Consider the following 26,979-nt stretch of genomic DNA (forward strand, 5'->3'; position numbering starts at 1 on the left):
TATCACGGACGTGACATCCTGTTGCTCTTGGGCAGGCAAGTTTTACGATTATTGCAGAGCCCCGAGAATATTTATTGAAGGAGTTTATGGGTATAAAGGAAGGATCGAATCAAAGGTTGCGATTACTTTACGGGTAGTTTATCGATGGGTTTTGTGATGGCGGTATGGGTTCAAAGTTAAGGAGCGAGAGTACTGATTGGATGATTATGCCGAAGCGGACAGCAAATAAAGTTATATTGCAGTTTCAGTGGCAAAACTTTAAAGTTCGCAGTTGATTCAAAAGGACCAAAGAATGCAGTTCACTATTGAAGACTACCTTTATGGTAGGATATGATTATGCCAATCGGAAGCTCTAAAGAACTGTTCGGTTATTAGTATATTGCACCGCTACTTGGCTTAAATCTGATTGTTTGACACGTATTTCAGAATAATGTCATGCTTTATATTTACATGCTTCTTCACAAGTCTTCCGAAGTTATTGTCAATGTTATAATAGTTTGCCCAAAAGCAGAACTGATTTTCCAGCTAAGGGTTTTTATCAAGTCCAGGAACCCGGAAATGGTAGTCCAAAATCTTTTGAGGATTTATTGACAGGATAGTATGAATTCAGCTTAAATGTTGGACTTATTATGTGTACTACAGAGACTATGAAGTTAACGCTCTACTCACGTCTAGGCATTATGGAAGTTGATTGGTTTAGAGAGACTTCAACTTTCTGTATAGATTCTTGAGAAGTATATTCTTATTAAGAGATGTTGAGTCTTTTTAACTTAACCGTCTCGTCTAGACTTATCCGCGTTCCAAATCATATTCAATTTAATATCTAATATCTTATATTCTTTCAAATATTTTATCCAACTCAAACTTTTACTGGAATGATATGATTGACGCTACGTAGCAAGAGCTGTTATAATAACTTCATAATGATGGTTGAATCCATCAACCCTTACATAAAAAACTTATCTGAATCTTGTTACTTGACCACTGAAGTCGTGAGGAACAGATTAGTTTAGGCTTTTACTGAGCAACGTGTCAATGCTGTTTGAATATCGGTGTGGTCCTGCCCAACCTGGTACACGCAACAACACTAGCGAGAGAACCAGTTTAGAAAGATTATTAGAATTTATTGTGATAGTGGAATTATATTCTCTTCAACTACGAAGTATACTTTTCCCTGAAGACCATTAACCCACCAGGTGTTTTAAAACCTCAACATTTTTCCTTTTCATTTATTAATTTAATACCTGTCGACTTATGATCAACGTGCCTCCGGTCCGGGACGGGATCTGGAAGCGGTTTCAAATCCGAGCGTCTCAGATTTCCGATTGAATACACCTACCTATCGCGTCGGTGGTGTGAGCCGCGCTGGATGCTAAAGTGCTAAAAGACAACTAAACCTAACGCCGAAGGTGTGGGCTAGGTTTGAAGCGTAATCTCGCTGAGCAGTGGATGTGTGAAAAAGTAAGATTTGCTTATCAATTTCTCAGAAAAAGCTTGTCCCAAATCAGCGCAGTTGGTGGTCGACGAGACATTCTGTGGTTCAAAAAAATCTAAACCATCGACAACTCCACACGTAATAAGTGTCTACAGCTGGCAGATACAGTAATCTGCGCGCATTAAGACGTTGGTGTTTAAAAATTAAAATCAATCCGCTCACGGATGGAAGCAGATGAAGCGCACATTAGGGAAAGAAAAAGGATAGGGGCGACTTTCGGGGCTTATCGAGGCGTTGCGCGAGTGAGTCAGACGGCATGGTGTAGACTTTTGAGACCACGGAAGCACGGGAAGCCAAATGGTCTCAGGATATTAGCGCCAGATTAGACCGGGGGGGGGAACGCACATAAAAGTAGCGAACCTTAGCTTTTGGGTTGATGGGATTTAATATTTTTTCGTTCCCCCCCGTTTGAAAAAGGCCAGTTGATGATGCGTCTCAAGTCTCAAGAGAGGTAAGAAACACGGAAGAACAGCGTGTGTATGTATGATGTACTAGGGAACGTAGGTCGGTGGTCTATAATGTAGTTTTTGGTCGAGGTTTGGGGAGGTTTAAAACTGTACCGAACACGGCTATCCGCTTCTGGACGGCATTTGCGATAGTAGACGTGGTCTACGGAACGGTGAAATTCGAACCTTTTTTCGAGACATTCGAACGGTTGGACTTCAGCTTTCGGCTGAAACCAGAACCAACAGCAGGGTAAGGGCAACCTCCAGCATGCTCAGCTTCTGCTTCGTGCTACCGTTAGCTCCGAGCGAATGATTATGCTTTTAGCGTCAGCCCATCGATGATGGCATGATGGCTTCAATGGAGCATACCGTATCTAGCCGTGGTGGCAAAGTTCTTGGCCATATGCGTACGATGGTAGCTCGCTCGTTAGAAATCCGCGGTAGGCCAGGGAAATGTACACCGCGCCAAAGGTTATTCAGGTAATTTAGAGCGTGAAGGGGTGGCGTGGATCATGTTTCAAGTATTTGCCAGATTTAGCTAGAGTTATCGGTCGGATGGTTTTTTGGTCTGGCCGGTTACTTGATCTTCCCGGGGGGATCTGCTGCCGACCCTTCGTGATGCGGGCTGCTAATGCTGACTGTATTCAGCCCAACTACTGCAGCTTGAAACCCCGTCAGAGAGAGTCGTGTGATAGGGAGATATTACACAATAATCTGTTAATATCGTTACACCGCGGTGGCCGGGTGTGTTTGACAGCTTTGAGGAAAGGAACACATTAAACAGTGTTAGTGGTTGTGGTGCGTGTGAAGCTGAGCTATTGATGAACCTTTTCAGCACAAAGTTGATGTTCATTAATGGATTACGCGTCAACAACGCCGGTAAGAGGCGGTAGCAAAATGCATCTGCAATGTCCGGAGAGTTCCCAGATGGGAGATTGAACTTGAATGTGGCGCGAATTTGAGTTCTAGCCACCTTCTAATAGCTACGGAGTACGGTACGGAGAGATCATGTACATCAAAATCAACATAATCAAAAGGCATAATGGTTAGTGTTCCGCACATTGTTTCAACCGTAGCATGACACCCTCGTATCATTTGCCTTCGCTGGGCAGGACAGACACGGCACGCTAATAGCCGAGTATCTCCTGGGCACTGCCGGTGCGTTTGGTTGAGGCAAACTCAACCCTGTCATTAGCGAATCTCGAAACTCGTAACTCCCCAGCCTAATCAGCTGAGGTACCGACGCTTACCTAGGATTCTGCTAGGAGGGTTTTCGCTAATGTCATGGCGATTGACATTCGACCTGCTCCCGACCGGCGACCGTGGTCTAGCTGGGTTGAGATATCTTTACCGACCGACCGGGCGGAACAAATTGCGTTCAAATTACTCGTAAATGATTCTTCCTTTTTTTTGTAGACTTGGACTGGCTAATGTTACCCCTTTTTCTTTGCTGTGCCAGCTCTACTGAGATACGGGGTAGATTGCCTACTCCACGTTCAGAATTGAACAATCCTTTAGTTGGAGATGATTGGATGCTATAGCTTTGTGCGCTCGTTTCACAATGCGAGACGCTGCATCGAAGCGATGGGTGAGTTGAAGTTGATTTCTTTTAAGGCAAATAATTTTAAATTGGACCCAGCCCAACAGCGCCGGCAACACGTGTCCTACATGTAGATCAGCTTCCTGCTGACGTCTTACCCACCGTGCTCAAACGCCAAGACGCTGTAGTACTTTTATCAATCAATCGCTAATCCCTCGCCTTCAACCCCGACGACTGGATCAGTAACTTGACTTCCGGGAGTGTTCCCGAAACTCTTTCAGACTGATAGGAAAGAATCAACGAGAAGGTGTAATGTTTGCTTTGCCATTTAAATCAGCAACTCAGCAACACAATCTGCCGCACGTTCGGTTCTGCTTCTGGAGTTTTATCAAGTATACCAAGGGCGTAAATCCTTCTTCACCCTCTGGGCGAGGCTGCTGTCGTACCGTTTTGTTTTGCGTGTTGCTTACCGGGATCGGATTTTTTTCTCCCCTCCATCGTGCTCAGCTCAGCTCAGCGAGGGTACGTGAACGTGTCGGTAAGGAGTAATGATTAGGCGATCCGTTTGTGATAAGAACAGTCGTCGAAAGAGAAAGGGATCCCGTCATTCGTTCTTTTGGCAGGAGAAGCTATCCTTACGGACGCGCACCGGCGCGGGACAGAGATTATGTTTGAAAAACACTTTTCACGGGTGGCATAACTGGGTTACGGTCGGAGTTGAAAGGCGAATTGAATACGCACCGAGCGTTCGTGATGGATTCCCCCAGGGATGCGGCGTCAAAGGGGTGGGGGACCCGATGGGTAAACACATCGCTGCTCAATTTGGACCGAGTCACCCTTGCCGTGCTGACGAACCGATGGGCACACCAAAGAAAAGGCATGTAATTTGAATTGCTACAATGTCAACAATTTAAATTCGATAGTCGACGGTGTGTCTCTGGCTTGCGCTCCGACCGTCCGGACATAGTTCGAATGGGAAGTCGTGCGATGTTAGGGGCGTCCGGGTTGTAGTGGTGGGCCGTAATTTGTCTAAATCATTATCCTTTTTCGCTTCGGTCTCGGTGGGACGGGTGGACGCGACGTTTTCGTTGATGAACCGGCGATTTTTAAGCGATTCACAGCGGAACGGTTCGGCGGAATGGAACTGGAATGGTTCTGTCACTCTGTTTGCATTACATTTTCCATTTACGCGCTTTTCACGCGTTGGTTTTTGGCAGTTCGTTGTGGAGATTCCGAGAAATTGTACCACAAGCGCGAATGAAGTTCCATCAGTCGTCCGATGGCATGTGGGGAGTTAGGAAATAGCGCTGAAGGTGACGATTGAAGTACATAGAGCTTAGACATAAGAGAGAGAGCTTAAATTGTGTTATAAATTCCTGAAGTCTTAGTTGACTTCTATCAATAGTCTATTGGAGAGTACATTCTGAAGTTGAAGAAATCTACTTCGGGAACAGGATCTCAATTTTCTTTGATAGTCGCACCACTAATTCTGTATCCGCCATCATTCTTTTCTGACACTGCCAATGCTTCATTCCCGCTGCGATCTCACGCTCCTCGGCAATGGTGCTGACAGCGACCAGCACTGTTCTGGGTGCGATCGCATTTAGCAGCTTTAGTAAATTGCTGGGAAAACACAATTCCGCCCATAATCGCGGAAGAACAAAGGTGACAAAACGCGCGAACTCAGCATGGTGCTGCTGCTGCTCTGTCTGTGCTGCAGCGTGATGAAAGGTTCGGGAAAACAGTCATTTTCCCTCCTCACCGTTACGGATGCTACGGAAGCTGGAAGGAAAATTCCTGTACGCGCATCGCGACATCGCACTGGTGTGAACATTTCTTTCTCGCCGTGTGCGTGTTTTTGTTGAACGCGTTTCCAAGACACCTTTCCGAGAAGGAGGACGCACCAAAAGCAGGTTACCGATGATGTGGTGCGAAAAAGTTGGTGTAATAAAAACAATATGCCCCCTGCCGTCAGTGTTGCTTTTGATGCCTTTGATGCCTTCGCACACTGTTTGTCTGCAGGTGGACAAAGTAGCTACAAATTGGCCCCCGGAGCCCGTTACCGGTCGTACCGGAACTAGAGCCGCGAAGAACGGGAAACAGGCTTTCAGCTAACCCGCCGGGGGGTAAGAAAGAGATCAATGAAGCAACTGTCAGCAACATAATAACCCAGGCGCTGGTGATGGAATGTCTGGGCTGGAGATTGGTGTCGCTGCTTCAAACGGTCTGCGGACGGATCGGAAGAAATGATTAGTGTTTCTAATGAAGTACTGACGATGGGTTGTCGATCTAGGGAAGCTCTCCCTATGATAGCTGAGGGGTTGACAGCTATTGCCAGTCAATACGGTAGAGTGTTTGATTGCTGTGTTCTTCACTGATATCGGGAATCTACTGTTATTCTTGGTAGGAAGTGCTTGTAAAAAGATTTCAAACTTCAGAAGAAAATCGCTTGAGGACTAACTCCAAATCTTGACCAAATCTAGCCGCTTAGTTCTACTCTAAGGAAGATGTTTTAGCTACTTGATTGCTACCGACACAGCAAACGAGCCGAAAGAACCGAAAGGAACATAAATCATTTCATAAAACGCCTTCCACCGAACCGGCACCATAGTTTGTCAGCCCCTGTCCGGCAGGTAGGAAGCCGCCGAACGTTTCCAATCGGTTATGCATAAATCACTTTTTTATGTTGCCTGTATGCCTGAAGCTGGACGCATCAGGACGCTGCAGGAATGTCACAGCATATTGGCAACGACCGGGGAGGCTCGAGACGCCAACTCGGGAAAGGTCGTTACAGTGTTCGCGTGCGACCTTACGACACTGCATGGGATCGCTGTTCGGCGGACAACAAAATTGATGACCCGGGCGGGAGAGCTAAGAACGTTCCGGTCGTCCAAAATGCATTCTCCCTTCTGGGCTTTTTTTTTGTTGCTCGGATCCGTGCCGCTCACCTACATTGTTGTGCGAGATGATGTCAAGCCGGTCACGCGCAGAACCCATCGGGTAGGGCGGTATGGCAAGAAAACTAATAAACGTCCACCTTCAGCTAAACTTCCAGCAATCAATGCAACGTTCGCGCTCGGTACGACATTCTTCTGCAGCACGACCATCCTCATCATCGTTGGCGCAGTTTGTCTTGCGTTAAAATGTTGCCACTCGGCGGCATTGACACTGTTTGGGGACCTCAGCTGGATTGATTGATGCTTTGTTGTCATCTGGACGGAGTGTGTATGGGTACGGTAGCTGACATTCCGCGAACCACGCTTGACATATGTCTAATCACACCGACAAACTACATGCACATGCACTGCCGGTTGCCCGATCGTTATCGCGGCCTGATCGCGTATCTGGATGGGATGGATGAATACTAGTTTTTTACTTTGGTTCTGGAAAATGGGAGGTTTCTGTGTTTTGTTGTTGTATTGCGTGGAATTGCGTGAAGACATGGTGCGTTCCATTAAGATGTCAATCGCAGGAGATGCAGTCCAATGCAGGACTTTGGTTAGCGTGGTGATTGATAAGAGTAACAATGTTAAGTGAATGCGATGGCGAGTTACATTTTGGGAGTTCAGAATATGTAAGTAAGCAATCGAATGTAGCAAGTTTCCTTAGAATATCTTATTTTTATCAAATAGTTAGGACCAAACTTCCGCCTATTGTCTTGAGTAAAAATCTCTATATCAGTCAATATGACAGCATTGAATCCTGTACTTCTCAGTGATCTCAAAGAAGAAAAAAAAAAATCTTAAAAATTGTCTTTACTAGCGAATCAACCAAAAACTCTACAAAAACAAAGGCAGTAAGATGGTAGAATCCTTTTGCCTATCCTTAGATGATTTCTATGAGTTAACGGATCGCCCAAAACTGGGCAAGGACCCCAACCCTACCGGAGTTGCACAAGGACTTTAAATCGAGAGGATATTCTAGAACAGGATGAGTAATCATCTAGAACAACATGATTTTACAAAAATTCTCCACTTTTTTATACGTTTCGTACATCTACTACCAAAGCGAGGTTAATGCAGACCAGGGGATGAGCATGAAAATCCTCTGGATCAACAAAACAAACACTCTGATCTGGCTCTGCAAATTGTTTGTACGCACCGGATTATGTTACACCCATGTTTAGATCCATTCTCACCATCATCCCCTACCAGGAAGCAGTGAAAGGTGGTCCAAACGGAACCGACAGCGTACAATGTGCGGTAAACGTTACACTCCTAAAAGATTAGCGTTTGAGCCAGCCGAGCAAGTGGTAGAGAATGTTTCCACTTTCCGAAACACCAAAAAACAATCTAATAAACAAAAACCCGACAACCAATCCAAGGATTTTTTGGCAAAGGAAAACATTTGTTCCGTTCCCGTTTTGTGCAATGTTGGTGGTAAAATGGAAGAACTTTGGAAGAATTGTTTCCAATAGCAGAAGAAAGCAGGCAAATCCGGCTAGTCAAGATTACGACATACTCAATACCGGAATTATAGGTTGATAGGGGGAGCGACTGGGGATGTGCGGGTGATGTTGTTATGGAAATTGAAGTCACAACGCTAGAATCGACTTTTAACGCTAACGAATTTACGAACGATGCAGGATCGTTACAGGGAATAGCCCAAATCAGAGTGAAATGTTATTTGATAAAAATGTTTCCCAATTCTTCTGGGTTCGGATTGTAGCTGTGGTGGACTGCGAGCAATACAGAGGGGATTCTGGTTTGTATGTATGTGGCTGGGATCTCTCACCGGCTTACAGCTGTATCGTCTGTGATGTACGGGGTGAGTGAAAAGAATCGTGTAGCTGCCCCCTACGCCGGGCTGTCAGTTTGTTTGCATAAGGGGAAGTCGATCCCTTTGGAAAAGTTTGGTTGTTGGTATTGGGGAAAATTTGTAAGGAAAGTGATTTGGTACAACATTTGATGAACAATGAAACAATTATTGTCCAGTTTGTTTGAGTGTTGCTGGATGTGAGCAGAAGGGAGGAAGCACCTTTTTGGTTGCTGCGTGTGAGTGAGTGTAGACAATGATCGTAGGGAGGTGTGATGATACTTTGAGTGAAGATTGTTGAACATTTAGGTCAGTGATTGCTGTAGGATAAATAGATTTAATGGAAATGGCGAGCGACAAGAATGCAAAATCAAATCTATGAGAGGTGGATTGGCTGGAAGTATGTTATACGCAGTTTCAAGTTCAAGATTCTCTAATCCTCAAGATTTCTAGAAATAGCTTGGCATAACTATATACAGGAATAGATTAATAAGAGATATCCTGATGAGAGTTGTCTTAAACATTAACGTCCCAGCTTTTTTCCCAACTTTGTCTGATCTTTAGTTATTGGAAACTACTCCGCCTTGTATTCAGAATGATTGGATCCGCATCCAATCCTTTGCTCCTCCGCATAGGGATTTGCTCAAATCCTAAGCATCCTCCGATAGGGATTTGCTCAAAATCGTATTGGTCCCAGCTGAGGTCTTTTGGTAGTCTCTTCGATCTACCACGTGCCACCTGTGTCCATCTTACTCCAGAAGTGAGAAGATGTGGAAATACTTGAAGCGGTCCTAGCTGGGCGTCTTATTTAGAGGTCTTCAACAACAATTAAAACCTTGATACAGTTGTCGGCTAATGGCCAAGCGGATGAGTCAATGTATGAAAATTCTTGAAAATCTGGTTTTCGTTTAATACCTCAGCTCCGTGGTACATAATTGGACTTTTAACTTGTGTATTGTGGACAAACAACAAAACCAGGACTATAACCCAAGTGTTGCCACATGGAGATAAAACTCTCATAATTTGTTGCATTTATGATCACAAAATCGTGCATCGGAAACAATTAGGGGGGATTTCTCAAAAGCTAAAGTTCAAAGACTTCGCTCGGCTGCTCTTTGCTGGCTGGCTCGCTTAATTATTGTGTACAAGCACGACTCTCATATGACTTTATTACTTATGGCGAAACGTTCGAGCTGTTGAAGTCAAAAGTCACTGCAGCTACACGATCCACAAACGGTACAAAGAAAACGGCGAGAAGAAAACAGCTCAAAACCCCAGCAAAAACGTCTGTCACAAATGAGCCAAAACGCCAAAACCGTTGAAAGATGGAGATGGCACTCGCTCGCCTGGTGTCCGTACGTTCGAGGGTATAATTATTACAAATAATCTTCCGAGCCCGTTCGACCCGAGCGAATTCTTTGCGGTGGTGCATCGACAAAAAATCCTGAAGCAGTATCGCGAGCGCGAAAAGCATTCCTTGCGGCCAGAATATTTGTCATGCGGTTTTCTGCTGCTGTATGCCACAGAAGTGGCCACAGTTATTGGCGGTATGCTCAAAAACAGGTTGGCAGGCGGACAAGGTTTAAAATATTTTTATCACTTTATAATTTTAACCCTTTTGGAAAAAGGCATAAACGTCAACGGTGTGGTTCGGCCGTATTTTGATGGCATCATTTTCAAAAAGCGGGGCAGTCTCTCCCTTTTGCCAAATAAATGCGGAGATACATTCCTTGCTTCGTGATGGAAAGCTCGACGTAGCTCTGGTGGAGCGGTTTATGGCGAGCAAATGAAATGTTTTGGGCCAGCTCGCTCGCACTCGGTATCCTGGCGCGCGAATGCGCGAACAAGGAATGAATTTCCGTTTTAATTACTTTGCCGTTCCAGTTGCCATGTACGTTGGATGCGAGGTTGGTTGAATTTTTGCCGATGGTCTCGCGCTGTACCTTGCACGGTACGGAATCGTCAGGACATCGTTAGTTGATGAATTCGAAAAGGAAAATAAAAGTTTATGTTATAGTTATTAGTTTACCGAACATGTATGCGGCCTTCCCGATGTACCGAGACGTTAGTCCCGTTTAGGAAATGGCAATGATCGGGTGCATAAGGCTACTAGGTCTGGCCCCATCGGATGGGGTGCTTTATAGAGCAGGTTTTTGCTCGGTGCAACAGGCAAATGCGTCGCAATTGTCGCCATCGTTTAGATTGATGATGTTGTTTTGCCGGTCGTAAATTAGGTCGTTTGTAGATACGTGTAGAAGTTCCTTTTGGAGGGCTCGTGTAAGCTGGCTCGCAAAACGGGTATGAACACGGCTTTTGGGCAGCGAAACGTTAATGAGTTTGTTTGTGGTTTACGGTGCATCCCCGTGGTCACGTCCAGCAGCTAGTTGGCCGTGGCACCAGCAACAGAGTGTAAGCTTTACAGCTGCAAATAAATTTTATATATATTAAAAAATTACAAATAGTTTCTTCGACTGAACCAAAACAAAAAACAAAAACCTTGATGTCTTAACTAAAAGGGTAAAGATGTATCCCTGTACGCCCTACAAACCCTTAGCGCTAGCGTTGAAGCGAGAATTTATTTCAATTATCGCGTTAAACTGTTGCTGTTTTCATCACGCAGCACAGGCACAAATACAGCCAGTTATTACACTGTTTTTGTTTTGCTTTTGTTTCATCAGACCGATTCCGATCGAGTCAAGCTGCATCGGTGGAATTTAGGAATTTTTCGCATCATGTTCTACGGCGGTGGTTATCGACCGCGGTAACATTGAAGGTACGGAGGTGCATAAGCGATAATAAGCCAGCCAGCCAGCCAGTCAGTTAGTAGTCGTTGCAGCTAAGTTTGTGTTGTGGAAGAGGCAAAAAACAGCCCCGGACAACAGGAAGCAGGGGTTCCACACAGAAGCACAAGAAAAGTGATACAAGAAATTAAATACTTTCGCCGGCTGTTTTATTGTGGTCGATCTTTTTTTCCCTCTATTGAAGTTGCTACTGCTGTTGCTGTTGTACACTAAATCGAGGAACATCTTTATTGAGCTTTTACAATGGAAGGACGGTAAACAAGACAGTGGGGCTGTTGACGTTACAATTGATCGGTGAATTTGAGTGAACCCTTTACGGTTGGGAGGAATTTTGAAGGACTTCAGTTATTAATAATAGACACAAATAGATCAGCAAGTCTTCAAGATGTCGTCTGCATTCATTCCAGCTCACAGCACTTTCCGCAAAGATTCAAATCATATCAGCAACTCGTTCGTCTTGTTGAGCCTCCTCCAATTAATAGCACGGTGGAAAATCCCCGTGATCGAAGGTGTGAGCGCGTTTCGGAGCAATTCTTCCAAGACACCTCCAGCAGCTCCCCAATTGCCCACCGAAGGGTTAATTACCCGACATTAGAGCCGGCCCCGCAAAACTGACCGCGGGAATCGCGGGGCGCACACCGGGCGAATCGTGGTATCGTTTTCAAATTCACTCCTTTATACTGCCGCCGTGTGAAGTTGTTTTAGGTGTATGTGTGTGTGTGTGTGGCTGCTCGTTTTTTTTTATTCCCTCCACAGCTCGCGTTTTATGTTGCGCCGACATCGGCCGCAAAGTATGCGCGCCGACATCGGCCCGGTGGCGAGGTGTTGCGGATCCGCGGCTTTTCTTCTGCGTTGCTTTCCCGCCTGGTGCTGCATACCTGCGAGAGGCGCATCGACACGATACAATAGGAGTGCGCACCAGTACGGTGAATTCTGGTGCGGCGCGCACGTTGTTTTTTGATGGCCACAATGTTGAGTTGTCGGGGGTTCGGACGACGTTCGCGGCGCTAGGTGTTGCAGACGGGTGTTACGCTGCCGCGCGAGCAGTAATAACTTTATGAAGCGGATTGTGTGTGTGTGTGTGATGAAGTTCTTTCGTTCTTTCCTTCTCTCTCTATCACTGTATCTCTTGAAAAGGAAGACATCAGCAGGAACCCTTTGGCGGTGTGTATATGTATGTCGATCGTCTTCCTACCAGCGATCGAGTTCGATACTCTCGATTCCCCTGGTTAGAGCCTGGGGTTGTCCCAAGGCTCAATACTCCAAAGCGGGCAGGGGGGGGGGGGGGGGGGGGGGGGGCGCCAACGCCCTTTGCTTCCCTGTTCCCATGGTTTCGATTTGTGCCGCATCGAGATAATGATCCGATCGAGCGCGAACACGCGGCAGGTATCAGTCCGCCGGCTTCGAGGCCGGCTCCGTGGCTAATTATCTTATTAAGTGTAACAATAACTTAATTAATTATTTATATACGTTTCGATACAGCAATTGCCCGACCGCAAACGGGCTCCTGGGGAAGAGCATCGGCACAGACCACGGGAGAAAAGTGATCCTGCTAGATACCGCTGGCTCGCTCGCCCCGGTCAATTTCCAATATCCCCACGGGAGAGCGTTCAAGAGTAAACAGTCCGTAATGATGTCCGACGGTTTTGATGGATGTGTGTCTTCACGGTTTTCTGCTGCTTGCGCCTGTGCAGGAAGATCTTCGGAGGGGTTCCTGATGATGCTCGGCTCGTCCTCGCCCCACGGTTTGGCCGGTTTGGTAATGACTGCGCGAGGAAAGTCGCGCGAGACCGAAACGCGAATGATTGATCCGATGTGGTTTGGACGTATGGGATGACACACACGGGCATGAAGTAATCGGAGGCAGCTAACCCCCCCACAGGTGAACTAACACCTTTTTTTGTCTCGACCAACTCGAGACCAACGTTCCGGCTAAGGAGGGCGAGAAGAAAAAAACCCTAACCGCCAACGAAACTATCCGGGCGAGAAAGTAATACCTCGGCGCAGCGTCAGTGACGGTGAATTAACCGTGACCGTGGGCCAGGGTCTCGACCGCAGCTGGCAACGGCGAGATTTTTGTACCTCGCCGCACGTTACATTGTGTGGTATGGCCACATTGAAGTAGGAGGCGGGGGGGCTAACCCTTTGGCCCCGGCTTTTGTTAGCGTTTCGCGCCGAAGATAATAAAGTCATTAGTGTGACGTTTCGGATGGTTGCGATGCGCGTAAGGTAGCTCTGGTGGCCGGTGTGGAGTATCGCAACACCGTTACACGTGATGCGTGCCGGTGTTAAGGGGCTTTAATGTGCAAGAAGATCGTTGTGTTCTAGCTTGTGATAACTACTAGGAGCATAGAGTTCTGATCGTTTCTTCATAAAACGTTAAGGAGTTAAGGAAGTACAATGGATTATGTCAAGAATGGGATTAGTCACCTAGTTATGGTGGGTTCCATAGCTAAAAGGATGTTCAAAGTCTCTTTTCTACTTGTTAGACTTCACAAACACAGGATGTAAATGTCAGTTTCTTTAACATCCAATATCCTCTAGACCTAGTACTTAGAGTAGAACTTCGAGATTGCTTAATCTGTTGTCCTGATATATTCTGAATGTTGTTGAGTTTCTACATTATCTAATCACTTCTAGTTGAATAGTAATGATATCCAACTCTTAACAACATGCCCAACATGCAAGTCCACTCTACTTTCTTGTTGTTCCAAAAAAGCAATTATGCTTCTATCAGAATTCCATCTTTCAAGGTTAGTTACACGGTTGAAATTTCGGTCAGAAAGCAGCAATCACGACCACCAGATGGTGTGGTGGAAGCAGAAATTGTAGCTCAAACGAGAGAAGAAAGCCAAACTGATACCGCTCCCGGGAAAGTAAGTCATCTAGCTCATCCTTTCGGAACAACTTCGTTACTCATTATTCCTGTGTAATGCGGTGAAACGGTTAGATGTTCCGCCCTGCAGCAACGCCGGTTTCGACTTCGTTTGTGGCTTAATTCAATAACGGTTAAATTTGTCTCCAAGCCCTGTGCTGTCGGCAGGGTTGCAAAACCTTTCTCGAGCATCATCACAAGCCCCTGTTTACACGGCCGGATCCATGTCTGGTAGAGGACGGTTTTTGTTGCACGACGGCCTGCCTGCGGGCATCCTGGACCGTTAGCTTTCGATTGAAGGATTCTAAGGAATGCTCGGTGTGGCAGGTGGAATGGGAGTGCTCCGGTTTCATAGAGATCGAAAACACACACACACACACTCACACGGCACGAGAGGGTAAATGAGTGGGAAGAACTTCCGGCGCACGATTATTGTCGCGCGCGCGGCCGCTCCGAACACCGGTATTTCGAGCCCCGAAGGTAGCAAAGTGATGACTTCCGTCAGCAACGGCACCCTACACCCTACCATATCACCCCCACCGTCGTCGAAATGAACAAGCTGGGATTTTAATTTTTCACGCTAATTTATATTCATTATTCGGTAATGCTTTAACGATTCGATTCCATTACGCGCGTTCGGGGTTCGGCAGGGGCATGCCCGTGCGTAGGCCGTGTTATGCTGCAGGTGCCAGAAAACCCCACCTTCCAGCGGGGCTGAAGGCGTGAAATAATGGTTCTATTGTTGTACAAATTAAGTTTTGGCTGTAAATATATTCAAATATTTGGCTAACCGGATGGTAACCGCCAAAAGGAAGCAGTCGCTCTCGAGTTGTCAAGACATCAGCCCGCTTGTTGATGATGATGGTTTTGATGAAAACGAACCGGAGGGTGGCAGTTCATCCCAAAACGCCATCAAAACAGGGGTGGAAAAAAAGCGGAACAATTGAGTATTATAAAATGCAGGGGGAAAAAGCGAGAATCAACAATATTATGATTATTGAATCAAATCTGGCCCGGGAAGGTTTCCTCGGTCACGTATGGCGCAGTGTGTTCCGTTCCTTGTTTGAATTGAGTTTCCGTTGGCACTCTCTTATTTTTCCTCGGTATGTATGCCATACCGCAGGATGTGGAGCAAATCCCCCCCCCATAGCTTGGCTTAGTTTTGATGAGTTTCGACCAGTTGGATGAGTTGGATTTTTTTATTTTCATGATTGTTTCATTTTCCTGGGTATTAATGTAACCTTATTACACTGTGTGTGTGTGTGTGATTTTGGCCTCAATTTTAAAAGACAATTTCGAATCGCAAAGGTATCATTCAAATGAAGCCACATTACCGTGTTCCATCACACGTGCCACAAAGCTGGATGAAATTTCGTAACAATCAACCGGAGATCAGTGAAAGAACCACGTGACCAAGTCTCACTCTCTCTCTCTCTGTCTCTGTCTCTGTCTCTCTCTCCCCGTCCTCGTGGTGAGTTTTTTTCTTCTGGTTTATATTTTCGTAAGCCCATCGTACTTTCGATATTCAATTACCCTTTTTCCCATCGTGACCGGTACGAGAAGGGTTCGCCGGGCTATGGAAAGATTTTCTTAACTTTGTTACGTGCGAAATAACATGACCGGTCGGGCCAGGAGTATATGAGCCGGGCGATGATGTGTTCTTCCCCGACGCTGTACGCTGTGTGGATCAGTTTTGTTATTTGATATCTCATCCAGTTTTTAAGGGCGGGAAAGGTTTGAAGGGTGTGAAGGGCTTTCCTTGACTGTTGGTAAAGAGTAGAGATGGTTCGGGGAAATGTTGGTTAGAAAATACTTGGAATGGTCCTTGGATAAGGAAAATTTTAGGCGATTGTAGCAATGAATTATAGCAGATCGCTCTAGAGGAGAAATGTATAAGTTTGAGACAGTTTTATATCTTTATTATGATATCCATAGGGATAACCTATAAGACGATTGGGTTTTTTAGGATAATCTGGCGAAATTCGAGTCTTTTCTGCATCCAGTTGAATCCTGTCGTCTACCAATGCATTATCCAGGCCGTTATCTTCTATATCATTTGTTTACAGAGGCTTTGGGTCTTTGAGACCTCATTCGCCTCTAAGATCCCGTCCGCTATCGATGTTTTGTCATCAACCTCATTATTCCATATCAGTTTTGGCCTAGCTCGCCTTTTCTGACCATCTGGACGAGCTGAAAAGATGTGTCAGGCTAGGTCGTCCGGTGTCATTCTCATGACATGACCTGCTCACAATTCACAGAGTTCATCATTATACTGGCTCCTCCTTTGTTCTTCCATACATACTTACTTACTTACTTACTTATCAGGCGCTACAACCGCTTTGCGGTCTTGGCCTGCTGCAACAATCCTCGATACCGCTCACGGTTCAGCGCCGTCGTCTGCCAATCCGTTATCCCGGCCGTTCTGGCGGACGCATCAACGCCATCACTCCATCTCAATTTGGGCCTACCACGCCTCCTCTGTCCTTGTGGACGGCCTAAAAGGACTTTACGGGCTGGGTCGTCCGGTGTCATTCTCATGACGTGACCAGCCCACCGGAGCCTGGCGAGTCTAATGCGCTGTACGATAGTGAGATCATCATACAGCTCGTAGAGCTCGTCGTTGTAGCGGCTCCTCCATTGTCCTTCCATACATACGGGGCCAAAAATCCTTCTGAAATCCATTTTGGACGGAGTCAATGCCTCAGAGGCGTATGTCCGACGCTGGGATGTAATTCCGTGTTTCTTAAATCGACCATATGCCATCCAGTCTGTGTTTAGCTATGAAGTTGTTGCACCAATAGTAAACACTTCAACCAAAGCAACGACACTTTTGCATGCCTTGATGGTCGGACATGTAATCGGTATAACAAGCCACGTACACACACACCCGCACGCACTCGAGAACCTAATCGTTCGGGCGTTCGGAATTGTAAAGACCCATTAAACGGCCGTGTGTTGTTGATTGATTCGAGCATGGTTTGACAATCAATCGACCACTCGACGAGGCCCTGCGTTCCGTTCGTTGTGGTTCGGGAGGAAATCAATAACATCGTTGTTTGTCCCCGAACAGTAGTAATGATGATTGCAAGCAGATCCTTCTCGCCGCCGAGACGTGGTCAAGGTGCAAGTAATATCCGTCCAGCCAATCCTGGAACCGGGACCGGGGTTTTTTTTTTTCTTTCTTCTCCTCCTTACTCCAGTGAAAGCTTAACGTCCAATAACGAAGTTTCCACCCCGGGTTGGCAAACATTTTGCTCGCTCCATTTTGCAATGAATTTAGTGATTCGTGCGGCAGGGCACGCAGGCACAGGTGATAGCCGGAAGCGAGTTTGGTTTGGTGGGTGAGCAAATATTTGGTGGCATGTTTTGTTAACATAACCTGTACGACGCTGTGTAGCGCGGGAGTCATCATCAGCAAATCAATGGCCTGCAATCGTAAATATCGTCTGGCCGATAGTTGTGTCCTTCCCGCCGGAGGGCTGTAATTGGAAGTGATTGGTTGGGGACCAGGAATATGACCAGCAATAAGTGGTTATTGCTTCCTGATCAGATCTCGGGACAGTTTTTGTAGCATAATGGGAGCTGCGGTTCTCAAAAGTCGCCAACAGAACAGGTTTTATTTTTCTTATTCTCTGGTAGGGCCGATTGATTAAAGCGCTATCATAAAATCCAATTCTGATCGATAGCCATGTAACATGTGTTGCCCATTACCGGTGGGACACAAGCGAGACAATTGCGCATTGAAAGCCGGTAAGTAAGTGAGCGAGCCATGGGCCCTGGGTGTGTGCAAACGAGCCTTGAACCGGGCCACGACAGTATCGTTCCACGGGCAGGCTTTGGCCCTCCATCTGTTTGTTTGTTTTGTCTTGAGTTGGCCATCCATTTACGCGTACTCGCACGGATTGCTTTCAAGGATGCCGGAGGTAGTGCTGCCATTTGTGGGGTTGCTGCTGTTTGCCTGTTTGTGCTGTTCACTTGCAATTTTATGCGTCGTTGCTGCGGGCCCCGACTCCGACGACTCGGCTGCCTTTTGTTTGTAACGCACGCTCATTGTGCGACAGTCCTTGTGGTGTGTTTAAACAAACTTCAACCCCTTTTCTTGCGTTGTCTGTCCTGCTAGAGGCCGGGCTATATGCAAGGAACGCTTCAATTCAATTATCATTAAATGTAGGCGCTGCGGTAACGGTGGTGGAAACTTTGCCCAAACTGGGGTGGTGGCAAACGGGAACTTATCCGGATAGGGTTTCGTTTCGCCAAAAAGGGTTCGAACGTGATAAAACCACGTGTTGGTAAATACGAACTCCAAGCAAAACCGCATGAAGGTATTAGCGGTGGAATCTTCACACGTCAAACGTTCGCTGACAGGAAGCTAACTCACCAACTCACCAACGCGCGATTTTGATGTGCAGGAAAATCGGGGGATAAAACCCATCCAGCACCAAGACCTTGAACGGCCTTGCATGCATCTGCCGAATAAAGGGGTTATGAAACACTCGAAACCGGACCTAATATTTGTCTGGCCCCGCTTTATTCAAGAATCATAAACGGAGCATCAATTTGTCATAATTGTCATGCCCGGCGTGTGGTAAGAGAAGTCCTCGCACCCTACGGCCCAAATCGTTTACCGTTGTGGCTCATTTGTCTTTCGTCGTGCCGTGGGGTGGCTGACGATGGTGGGCTGAAATTAGCATAGTTTATTGAATTTGTGGCGGTTGGTGTTTATTTTGATTCCACCATTAATTGCAACCGGCGCGACTAGCGTGGCGGATTGCTTAGGAGAGCAATAGGCTTCATAGTCGCTAGGTTTGTTTTATTTAAGCCATCCCGATGGTTGACAGAAAAAATTGAACAGCAGAAGGACTACGTGAGCGCTTGTACTTTGCATATTTGAATGTTAATGGTGGTTAATTTAAATAGAGCGCCCACAATAATAAGGCCAAGCGTGGTTGAGCTCCTATCGATTTCCCGTATGACGGGGCACGGTCTCCATTCTGGTCTGAAGTCTTCAGAAGCGTGGGATAATGCAGTTTTGTGCCATTTAGCGCTGTAAACTATCCGCGTTCCCAAAGATTCAAGAGGATCATCAAGAATTGGTCCTACCGAGTGATCCGAGGCGGCGCGTAATTCGATCCGCAGGGTGAGCCGTATCAAACGTCAGAACTGCGGATGGGACAGCGGATCTCCATACGACACCGAAGCCTCCGCCTATTGATTGCTTGCTGCGCTTGCCGCTTATCATCTGCCCTTGTTGTCTGCTGCCCTTCGGGCTCACGGGGATAAGTGTGTTTGTTGATGTTTTCTTCGCTCCATGCGGTGAGTGGAAACAGTTTGTTTAGGATTAAGACTGTTTTTGTGTGCGCTTGCATCTTCTAAGTATGTTTTGTTTTTTCTTCTCCCTTGTTTCCCGGGTTGTATCCCTTGTTCCGGCGTTTCCTTTGGTCGCTAGAATGGATGTGGAGGTTTTAAACTGTTCTCCTGTTTTGTTGGCGATGTAAAATGGAAGAATGCATTAAGCGCCAGTCGCATCATCACCGTCGGTGGTGGGTCTGGTGGCGTCTTTATGACGGGTTGAGTTATTTGGAAATTTCAACCGAAGCTGACAGCTGTCAAACACAACGGAGACGTCGCATTGATACAGTGACAGCTTACTTCCTCGTTGCGTGCTCGAGATGGAACTGATGATTCTTTCTTGTTGGTCTTACTAATTTGAGCTTCGAGTTGTTTTGAACCCCAAGAAAAAAAAAGTGGCGAGTGTTCTCAGACATTACTGAGCATCTTCCAAAACGTCGATCTGCATTCGAGTTTAAAATTGTAAGTGAAAGCCAAACGAACAAGTATTAAATTTCCTCTGGCACATTCCAGGAACATATCCACCTCGTCCTGACCAAATAGCGCGATGCCAAACACACGAAACCACAAAACTACGCTTCTCAATGGCATATTTGCGTTTTGGCCCGGCTGCTCAAGGACCTTTATCCTGACATACGGGTGTCGCACGTATGATGACCATGTGTAGTTCTTCTGCTGCTTTGTGGAAACAGGCAGCAGCCCCTTGGCATTTTCTTTCTTTTTCCCGAAGAAAGTCTGAGATGGCCAAGCTACATTACACATCGCACGGCAAACATGAGCGCCAGGACGAGCGCTCGGTATCTACATCACTGGCCGTGGGTCGCTGGCACTGGAAGTTTGGAGTGGGAAGAAATGAAAGGACACCTATTAAATCCAAGTGTGTAAATATAGACGTACAGTATTTTCATTTCCGGCGCCATTCCATCCACCTCCGTCGTCTGTTGGGTTAAGGGAACTCGAAACGAGGAACGCTGCTTGATGGATAGCAGCTTGAACGTTAGGAGTAGCGATAGGGACGGTATTTAGTGATGGGTTCATCAGCGCTGGATGCGTGATGCCTCGTGACTGTATTCAAGATTCAGATCTTCTATTTTGGCACCAAGTTAACGGCTGAATTTCTAGAAACATTCTGGGTGTCCAGTATTACTGTAAAGACGAGTCAAAATATTCCTACTAGTCAAGTAATCTTCAAGATACCAATACACGGACCAGACCAATTATCACTTTTGTAAGTCACCACCTGTGTGACCTTGCTGTATGTTGGTTCTGAAATAGACCTATAACAAACCCGCGTGCACTCTGTCATCGTGTAATGCTTAATGTCGTGCAGCAACTGCACCCAAAAGACTCCAGCAGCCAATCAATAAGCGTACGAAAATCGTGCAGCATGGCGTCAGTAAGAGGGAACCTCGTATTAAAGTCTATGACAATGCAACTTCGCCTTGTTCGCCGTGCGTCCATGTTGTAGGTCGCACCATCATCTGACCAGTTCGAAAACGAGGCCTCACCACGTCGTCGGCTTCCTGCCCGCCATCTCGCACCTTGTTTGTCTCGTCTGAGAGGAAGATTATTGTCTTTGGTGTTTTTCGAACGTCAGAGATATTGCTATTAAGCAGGAGTAGCGTAAAAGATGTACAGCGAGACAAGAGAAGAAAACCCCTTGAAAGCCCTCCACCAGTAAGTCTTGTGTAAAGGGTACCAGACCCAGTCAAACAGTGAAGATTACCCGATTTCGAAAAGGCCAAAATTAGGGGCTAAAACCATTGCTCGGAGGCCCACTTGGTCGATCGGTGGCCAGGTTGTGTGGGACGGTTATTAAATGACGTGAAACATTTTCGCTTACCGTTCCAACCGCTTGATGTACGATAATTTTCTAACCGTTGGTTCTTTGTGTGGTTTCTTCTTTCTTTCACGTAATTAGACACAACCAACCACCACTGTCCGGATCGGGATCATCCTCGTTGACGCCCAGACGGGGCGATGGACCACTGTCACCGACGGACACGGACTCCGACTCGGACATCTCGCTCGGCACACACTCACCAGTTCCTAGTATGTCGATGCAGCACAGCCCCAGCTCGCTGCCGGGTTCGAGCGAGGACCGGCTGCACGATGAGCGGGACCGGGAGAAGGACTTCCGGAACAGTTTCGCCTCGCTGCATTCCTTCCGCTTTGGCGACCATCTTGCTGGTGGTTTGTTACCTGGTAAGTAGCGCATCTTATACATCAATGTGACAGCTTTATTGGTGAACGGTGAGAAGTCACCAGGAATGAGAGACTGGGCAGCCTTTGAATTGATTTATGTCTAAACGGTCGGTTCTCTCACCTTCTCCAAACCCGCAGGTTCGTTCAACAGTAGATTCATGCCTTATCGTCTGGGCGATCACTCGCCACCGATCAACACCCACTCACCCCCGATCGGTTTGACACACCTGCCTCTCACTCCGACCGTGCTCCGGCCCCAGCCCCACCTGCCTCACTCGCTCGCCGTCAGTGCGGCGTCCATGGGTGCGACCGGTGTGTCCGCGGGAGTGCTCACCACGGTCGTCAATATGAGCGATTCGCCCGGCAGCAATAGTAGTGCCACGACCGCATCCCTCTCGAATGTCCCTGCCCCTGCCACCGCTACCACCCCTACCCTGTCCGGCGGCACGGGCAGTAGCTCGCTCAAGGATCTGCAGCATCCAAGCGATCTGTCGACGAGCGACCACCGTCCAGGGACTCCCAGCTCGGTGGGTAGCAACAACAATAACAACAATAGTGCCAGCGGTGGTACACCGACCACTATCGCCGCGAACGGAACCAGCAACGCACCAGCCTCCTTAATGCAGCCAATGTCTCCGCTGAGAATACGGGTCAGCTCACCGTCCCGGTTGAACGCGGAACTGCTGCACCATGCGGCGGCGGCAGCGGCGGCCGCTGCAGCAGCCTCCAACCAACCTCCGCCCCAGCATCACTCGTTGCCCCTGCTGCATCCGCACCACCCGCTGCACGTGCACCATCCACACGCGCACCTTTCCCACCACGCGCATCACCAGACGCATGCCCATCATCATGCGGCAGCGTTGACGGCGGCCAGCATGATGAACGGACTGAACGCGAGCGGCATCGTGCGGATCGTGCCGGGCACCACCAACACCTCCACCACCACCACCACGACCTCGCTGATCCATCGGCCCTTCTCACCGTCCCCGAAGCCGAAGGAAGCGTCGTGATAAACGGTTCCCGGTGGGCGACGCCAACAGCCAGCACCGAATGCTGTGTCGTGTGTGTGTGTGTGTGAGAGACGTGGCTGACAGGCGATGAAAGGGTAAAAAGTGTCACCTTGATGTAGCTAATGGAGGGGCACGCAGGCACTAGCAACAGCATCGTTGACAGTCACCGTCTAGCAACTAGAGAATGTGTATAACTATAGAGTGTAACGCAACGGCAAACGAGCAAGGTTTCCGCAAACGGACACTTCCGAAAAATCGAGGGAGCGAGAGAGGGAGGGGGGACGTTAGACGAAAATGACATAGCAGGCCAAAAATTGTGCAGTACGGGCGCAGAGCGTTGTGAGCTTCTAGGTTTCCGCTTACAGCAGCAAGCTACGAATCGCAATACCATGACACACCAGATATACGACTCCAACGGCAGGAACGGCGAGCGTTTGGTCGTTGGAGTCGGGAATGTTAGAGTCTCCGTTCAGTGGCTTCCTAAATCAATCACACTTGCTGACAATGTCCTGGTAGCGTGTTACCCGTTTTCTACTAAAACTCCTAGTACTCCACCTAGTACTCAAGTACTTTATTTACAGTGAAAAAGTGAAATAAACGATCGAATTATGCTGTATCACCTCAACGCGTTGTATTAAACAAGGAATCAGCTCGCGAGTACGGTTTGAAGCGATACTATATTGCAAGCCATGTTTTCCGTTCCGTTGAAACGATACTGACACTTTTCAGACCCACTCCTCGCGTATCCTTATCCCGAAAAAGTTGGGAATAGTACATAGCATTTCAGTATACAAACCACCCCCCCCCCCCCCCCAGGTAAAACATATTTTCAACAACAGCTCATGCGCACTTGCGCCATCGAATCCAGCGATTCCGTCCGGGTTTCTTTCCTTGCTGCTCGTATGGCACAGTTTCGCAGTGGTTGGGCATACGGACGGTGCGCCAAAGCATCGGTGAGGAAATGAGCGAAAATTTCATTTCGACTTCAATTCTGCGTGAAACATCCGCACACCATTGTCGGTTTGGCGGCTACAATGAGGCGATGTGTTTTTGCGAATGCCTCGTAATATAGATTTATATGAATTTTATTGGTGCTATCGGCTATTCGTGGAAATGGGTCGTTGATGCTTCAACTGGAAAAATTCTTGGAACTTGGGATAACTCGTAGCTTGAGCTAAAAGTCATTAAGTTTATAAATTCTGCAGAACGTCAAATTGAGCAAGGGATCTCAATCGGCTACTAAATCAGCAAAATAAACGATCAAGGAAGCCTCAGGACGATGGAGAACTCGGATGTGGTGTTGTTTGGGAAACTAAAAGCAGTATAAACGTAGCACTATACTATCAACAATCATAGCTTCGCTGCTTGGTAAAATAGTGTGAAGCGGGAGGCCCTAATCTACAAGACGGCAAACCATAATTAAGGAACCACTCACGCTGGCAGGCTTTTTGAGGGACACTGTAGAATACTTAGAGGAAATTGAACAAATATAAATAATGGGAGAGCAAACAAAAAAACCCCCAAACTAAGACATAAATAAATTAAACTAAAATATTGTGTAATATATCATTATTATTAGTACGTGCAGGCAGCATGAATTATAGCGCACACAGACTAGTGGGAAGAAAAAACAAACTTAGTGGAACGCAACGTACATCGATTGATTGCTATGTAGAGGGAAAACCCGCTCGAATGGAAACAATAAAACTGCAACAATGGCAGAAACGCAAATGGAGGGTTGTTTTCTTTATATTACCTTCTTTTTGCTAGGTGCGACTGTCTAGTTCACCTTTAAATTTGGATTTGAGCAATACAGAAATGGTTCTGTTAAGTTCACTCATAGCAAGTGAAATATCAAAATACAAAGAACTCACGTTGGAAAATTATGGCAATATTTTGGAGCAAAATCAGCAAGCAGGCTAACACGTTACGCCAATGCGTTACGAAAAACAAAGCTAGCAAAAAATGAAACCAAAACCAATATGTTTGTGCGATCAATAAGGCTGCTTTGTAAGCACTAGAACTACAGTTAAACAACAATTTAAGACGTAATGAAATTGCACAACATAAACGATGCAGGAGAAACCAATGGTGACAGTTAGAGATTGTGAACATAAAGTTACACAAAACCAGCAAGCTGTAATAATAGTGGCCGAACAAAATGGGCCGGCAGAATAAAGTGGGAGGTAAACAAAAAAAAAAACAAACTCTAAAATAAACAAGCTAACAAAAACCCTGTGTACATATACATTGCTGCAATCAAATTATATTAATTATGACAAAAATAAATTTAATAATTAAATTGAAACAATTTTGTTTTTTTATGTAGATGATTGATCAGTGATTTGATTGATGTGCATTAAGTACTGGTATCGCGTGTTGTATGTGTGGCGACTCGTTGCAGAAGCTTCGACTGTGGTTGTGATGTAATGAATACAGAGTGACAGAAAACACAATTATATCACTGGAATATTTATTTTTCAAAATTATCGTTTTCTTTATTTTTATTAGATGAAACCATTATATACCTTTGGGCGGTCTGGATGGGATTTGAATCTGCCAGTCCTTCCGTGTGAAGACCGGCGTCAAAATGTCTTCTTCTTCTTCTCTGGCACTACAACCTCGAGAGGTCTCGGTCTGCCATTTCTGGCTTTCTGTGACTTAATTTTACCCGTAGTAAAGTAGTCAGCCTTACGTACGGGATCAAAAAATGTGGCCAGGGTAATATTAAGGTTTTGAATCAGATACAAACTTCTTCTTCTTTTTTCTTCTTCTTCTTCTTCCATTTTTGGCATACTAGTCTTATTGATACCGCATTGTTTGAAAGTCAGTCCTCACTATGGAGGAATGGCCTAGATGTTATTTGAACCCCGGTCCTGCCGTGTGAAGACTGGCGCCGCTGTTGCATCTACAACAGAACAGAACAGAACAGAACAGATTGTAGAAATTTAATGGTAGAAAAAAGCAATCATATGATGGATTGTTGCTTTCAGCTGGGGTGAAATTTGTTACTCGGCTATGGACCTTTGCAATCAGCTGTGGAATTTCTGCCGAGCGTTCCGAGCCCAATTCTGTCAAGCTTTCACACCCCGTCATGCTCATTCGACCAGGTTTAAAGCCAAAATTTAAGAGAAATATTGCTTTAATTATCACTTTTTAAATCCTAAGCTAGATGTCTAATTTTGCAATCGCGTTGAATTGAATACAACTTGTATTCAGTTGATAGACTTGATTCCATTGTACGATTGCCACTCTCCACAGTGGGATTGCAATGTTCTTTTGAAACATTTCACCGAGTGATTCAATCGTTCTATTATATGAATCTAACCCCTGTAATAACTCGAGTGCGTATTATCAATAATACTCACAAAAATAGTTTGAAGTTTTAATGTGTATTGTAATGGTTTAACATATTTTGGTCATGGTGTAACCAGAAAGTCAAAAATTGATTAAGAGTCAATTTTGTGAACAGCGCCAAAATATATTCATTTTCTTCGTATATTAATAAACCAACTAAATAGAGGCCTTAAATATTGCTACCCTAACCTAACTTTGAAACTTGGAAAAATAATTACAGAGGTTGCGAGGTGAGCTATTAATGTTTAACCCATTGCTGGACTGGGATTTTACAGATAGAATTGTACTCTGACGCACCTTCACGACATTGCTCAAGATCGGTTAGGCAATTTATTTGTCATACTGGACAACCGTTTTAACATTAAAAAAGGTATCTCCACTAAAAACTAAAAGATTACTGTCCAGGAACATACAAAATAGGAATATTGAAATGATACATGAGAAAGTGACGATCCTAACCGAAATGCCGTCGGCTGTGGGAATATGTCATAGCTTACGAATTTGACTCTGGCTGTAATCTATTCGCAGTGTTATGTTTTAAATAATTTAGAAACGTAATTGAAAATACTTTTTCTATTGCAAACATAATTTTTGAAAAGATATTTACTTCTAGCTAAGTATTTTAAAATGATCTTTGCCTACTAAAAAAACGCTCTCATATCAGGTATTCTGTCTAAAAAAACCCTAAAGCTTGTACAAGACTTTGATTATCGATACACATATTGCATTACAGAAACGTGGATTCAAGGACACATACATACACCGAGCGGTGCGTATGCGTTGCCAGTATCTGTAACATATTGTTAATGATTAACAGTACGACAAACGTATGGGACAGTTCCGCAATCACCTCCAAGCACTTCCAACCGTCGCCAAAGCCCTTCACAGCCCGTCCGAATGACCCAAACCAGGACAGCATGTAAAAATATCACTTGCCAAGTGTGTCTATCCACCCAGCGGATTGTGGGGGTTTGTGTGCTGCGTTGTAACACTGTATCGGAGCATGTACCGAGCCGAGCGCTGTAAATACATACCGCGGAATACATAGGCAGCAGCATACGCAGCGCGCCGTTTCTGGGCGGAGCTAGATTAGGCCAATAAAGTTGGGCGCGGGATGTAGCGCGAAGGGTTGTTTCGCGCTGGGTG

At 46.0% G+C, this 26,979-nt stretch overlaps 1 protein-coding gene across 1 annotated transcript in view; it reads left to right on the forward strand.

Moving 5' to 3' along the window:
* The window catches only part of LOC118502528 (protein Optix), a 56,155-nt gene extending 31,368 nt beyond the window's left edge, over nt 1-24,787 (forward strand). The window contains exons 4-5 of the mRNA XM_036034793.1: nt 21,183-21,466; nt 21,605-24,787. Coding sequence (XP_035890686.1) covers nt 21,183-21,466; nt 21,605-22,476 — 1,156 coding nt within the window. The 3' untranslated portion in view covers nt 22,477-24,787. The remainder of the gene's footprint in view (nt 1-21,182; nt 21,467-21,604) is intronic.
* The last annotated feature ends 2,192 nt before the right edge of the window (nt 24,788-26,979 follow it).

Source organism: Anopheles stephensi, chromosome 2 (assembly GCF_013141755.1).
Source record: "Anopheles stephensi strain Indian chromosome 2, UCI_ANSTEP_V1.0, whole genome shotgun sequence".
NCBI lineage: Eukaryota > Metazoa > Arthropoda > Insecta > Diptera > Culicidae > Anopheles > Anopheles stephensi.